The following is a 3,870-nucleotide window of genomic DNA, read 5'->3' on the forward strand; positions in this document are numbered from 1 at the left end:
GTCAGGGCACGCCCTCATACTCTGCTTCTGACTGGCTAGTAGTCCTTACCTAGGTATTGAGCATGTGCAACTCCCAACAAAGATGTAACAGAAGTGAGATGTCTCACTCTGTAGCTAAAACAGAGAGCTCAACACACAGGGTGAAAAGAGGAGCTGCCACAATGTGCAGTACGACAAAAAATATGGTGTTTTCTGAAAATTAAACCATGTAAACCTATTCTGGTACAACCTCTAAATACAATTATGAACCTGATAAAAAAAAGACCAAAAAAACTGAGCATGGCGTCTCAATACTTACACATTTTGACATGAAAATGTAACTTAAAGGAACACACCGAGTTATTTGGAATTTATCTTATTCACCGTATCCCCAAAAATGGGGTCGGAGCAGAGTTAGACAAGTCCATACATAACCCTTCTCATCTCAGTGTGTGCTGTAACGCTGTCTGGACGGCCACCCTCTTTGTTCTTTCTTCACCTTGCTCCACCACTTTGTTTTATTCTGCGTTAGCTTAGCTTAGCACAGATCCTGCAGGTAACCCCTCGAAACAAAACAACTTACAAAGAAGTGACAAAAACTAGTTCCAACTAGCCTACTGCTCTGAATAAGTGACAAAATAACTCCAACATGTTCCTATTTACATGTTGTGATTTGTCTAGAGTCACAAACGGAAGTGTACAAATAACAACGTAACATGAGACACAGCCATCTTCTAACAGTAAACAAACCGGGAACTATATTCTCAGACAGGCGAAGGCTAGCGTTACAGCACGCACGATGAGAAGGGTATATGTGGACCTGTCTAATGACAAAAACTCATATTTATTCATGTATTAATTTAATTCTGAATAAAACGGCATTCCATATTCAATAATCACACATTTCGACTTGAAAATGTAACTTAAACAACAGTTATCAAGTACAGAAAGACATTTACAACAATAATAACAATACTTAAAGAAACATTTATTAGGCTTTGGCTAACAGCGCCCAATCAGCACTCAGCAATACCTCTCGTACTAACTGAAGTTAGCTACAGCAGTTAAGCTAAAAACAACTCAAAAAAAGGCGCACAAAACACGTCCGTTTGGCAACAAATGAACTTTTGTGTCAAGGACATTTTTGTTGTCCTGAAAAGCTAAAGTCGCTACAGCAGTTTAGCTTTTGGTCCTAAATCTCTGGCTGGCTTTGAACCAAAACAATCAAAATAATCTCAATACTTACACACGTATTCTCAGTTTTACGCGCGAGCGTGCGGGAAACTGAACCCATTTCAATATCACAAGCAAGGTTTTTTCGGGGGGGAAGAAAAGTCACGGAAAATACGACAAAAAACTGTGACAAAAGCGACAATAACGCTTCGGAAATAAATATAAAAACTGTCCAAACAAAAACTTTGAAAAAAAGCAGCAACAACGTTGAAAAAAAAAAACCCGTCAGAAATGTTCAAGAAAAGTAGATAAAAATTTAGAAAAAGAGCGACAATGACGAGCGACAAAAACAAAGAAAAAAATGACTAAACTTAGAAAAAAAACCCACAAAAGCGTAGAAAAAAACAACTAAACTCAGAAAAAAGCGACGAAAACTTAGAAAAAAAACTTAGAAAAAACAACGTAGAAAAAAAATGACTAAACTTAGAAAAAAGCAACAAAAACGTAGAAAATGGCGACAAAAATGTCGAATAAATTGCTATTAATTTCCGAACTAGTCTTCTCTCAACCTGCATCATGTGTCCCGTCTTCCCGTTCATACATATATTCAATAAATGGACTAAAATAATAACAAATTAGGGTTTTCGGGGGACTAAACTAGCAGATAATCAGGCGATCACGATCATGTAAATGTGTCTTCCTCTTTTCAGTGGATGTAAACATTTTTTCATCTTCCAAGAGTCGGACTCTTGACGTTCTCTCCACGGAAACAGTGCCAAAAAAATATCGGGAAAATGGCAAAAGTGTAGAAAGAAAAACTGACAAAAATTTCTCTGAAACAACAGAAACGTTGATTTTCCAAAACTGCTTCTCCTCTCAACCTGAGTCTCCGTCCTCTGTGTTCCTCCCGTTCATACCGGCCGCCAGAGTCCCGTCGTTCGGGGCTTAACTTGCAGATAATCAGGTGCTCAGGACCATGTAAACGTGCCTTCCTGGTTTCAGTGGAAGTAAAGGGTGTTTCTAATAAATAATCTGCCGTTGGAGATCTTCCCTCTTCTTCCAAGCGTTGGACTCTTAAAAAAAAAAAGTTTTTTTTTGTGATTGTTGCGGGGCAACAATCCTTGATTATGTGGCACGTTTTCTTAAAAAATGCGATAAATATTTGGGATATTTTATGCGATGAAATTGCGGGAACTTGCAAAAATTGCGGTTTGATGAAAAAGAGAAAAAAAAATGCTTTTTGATGATGTTCACGTTGCGTAATTACGTCACTTCATAACGTTCCCATGGCAACAGGGGGAAATGGCTGCCCTTTGGTGTGAAGTGAACACAACATTTTTCAACTTTCTGCTAAGATATATTATGGGACTTTTTTGCAACAAAAATACGGGTTTTATGAAATCATGCAAAGCCCCGCATATTTTGCGTGGAAATCGGCAATTTATGCAGCGAAAGTGCATCGTATTTGAAAAAATGCATGCATAAATATGCGGACTTTGGCTGATTATACGTTGGGTTATGCGATCGCACAATCACGTTTTTCTGGAGGGACTGAACAACTTCGGAAAATGACAAAAACGTACCACTTGGTAGGAAATAAAACCACAAAAATGTTTATAGAAAACTTCAGAAAACAGAAAAAAAAAGTACAATTTATTTTTCAAAATGACTTTTCTGTCAACCTGCACCATCCCGTCCGTGGTCCGTGGGCTCGGGTTTCCTCTGCATTCCTTTCTGTCCAGTAACGTGACTAAATTAATAACATATTTGGGTTATTTTGGGGGACCAAACTCGCAGATAATCAGGCGCTCGGGACCATGTAAACGTGCCTTGCTGCTTTCAGTGGAAGTAAAGGGTGTTTCTAATAAATAATCTGCCGTTGGAGATCTTCCCTCTTCTTCTGAGCGTTGGACTCAGAAAAAAAAAAAAAAGGACAAAACTTCAAAAAGAGGAGCAGAGATGTTGAACAACTTCAGAAAATGACGAAAACAACAAAAATGTAGATAAAGAGCGACAAAAACGAGCGACAAAAACGAACGACAAAAACGAGCGACAAAAACGAGCGACACAAACGAGCGACAAAACCGCCGAAAACTTAGAAAAAAGCAAGAAAAACTTTTTCAAAAGCGACAACTTAGAAAAGAGCGACAAAAACGAGCGACAAAAATGTAGAAAAAAAAATACGAAAACTTAGAAAAACAGCGACAAAAACGTAGAAAACAAGCGACAAAAACAAGCGACAAAAACGTAGAAAACGAGCTACAAAAAAACGTGAAAAACGAAAAACTACAAAAACAAGCGTGAAAAAACGAACGGCGACTAAAACGTGAAAAAACGGCGACAAAAACAAGCGACAAAAACAAGCGACAAAAACGTAGAAAACGAGCGACAAAAACAAGCGACAAAAACAAGCGACAAAAACAAGCGACAAAAACAAGCGACAAAAACGTAGAAAACGAGCGACAAAAACGTAGAAAATGAGCGACAAAAACAAGCGACAAAAACGTAGAAAACGAGCAAAAACAAACTTTTATAAAGTGACAAAAACGTAGAAAAAGTACAATTTATTTTCCAAAAATGACTTTTCTGTCGACCTGCACCATCCCGTCCGTGGTCCGTGGGCTCGGGTGTCCTCTGCATTCCTTTCTGTCCAATAACGTGACTAATCACTCGTCCCTCCCGGCCTCCACCATGCGGTACCGCTGTCGGCATGACGAC

The 3,870-nt window shown here is 38.7% G+C and overlaps 1 protein-coding gene across 2 annotated transcripts in view; it reads right to left on the minus strand.

Moving 5' to 3' along the window:
- Positions 1-3,707: 3,707 nt before the first annotated feature.
- The window catches only part of LOC114574061 (phosphatidylcholine:ceramide cholinephosphotransferase 2), a 14,212-nt gene continuing 14,049 nt past the window's right edge, over positions 3,708-3,870 (minus strand). For both annotated transcript variants that reach the window (XM_028606364.1, XM_028606363.1), the window contains one exon: positions 3,708-3,870. This exon is cut by the window's right edge and continues 122 nt beyond it. In XM_028606364.1, the coding sequence (XP_028462165.1) occupies positions 3,819-3,870 (52 nt within the window). In that variant the 3' untranslated portion in view covers positions 3,708-3,818.

The sequence above is a fragment of the Perca flavescens genome, chromosome 19 (assembly GCF_004354835.1).
Source record: "Perca flavescens isolate YP-PL-M2 chromosome 19, PFLA_1.0, whole genome shotgun sequence".
NCBI lineage: Eukaryota > Metazoa > Chordata > Actinopteri > Perciformes > Percidae > Perca > Perca flavescens.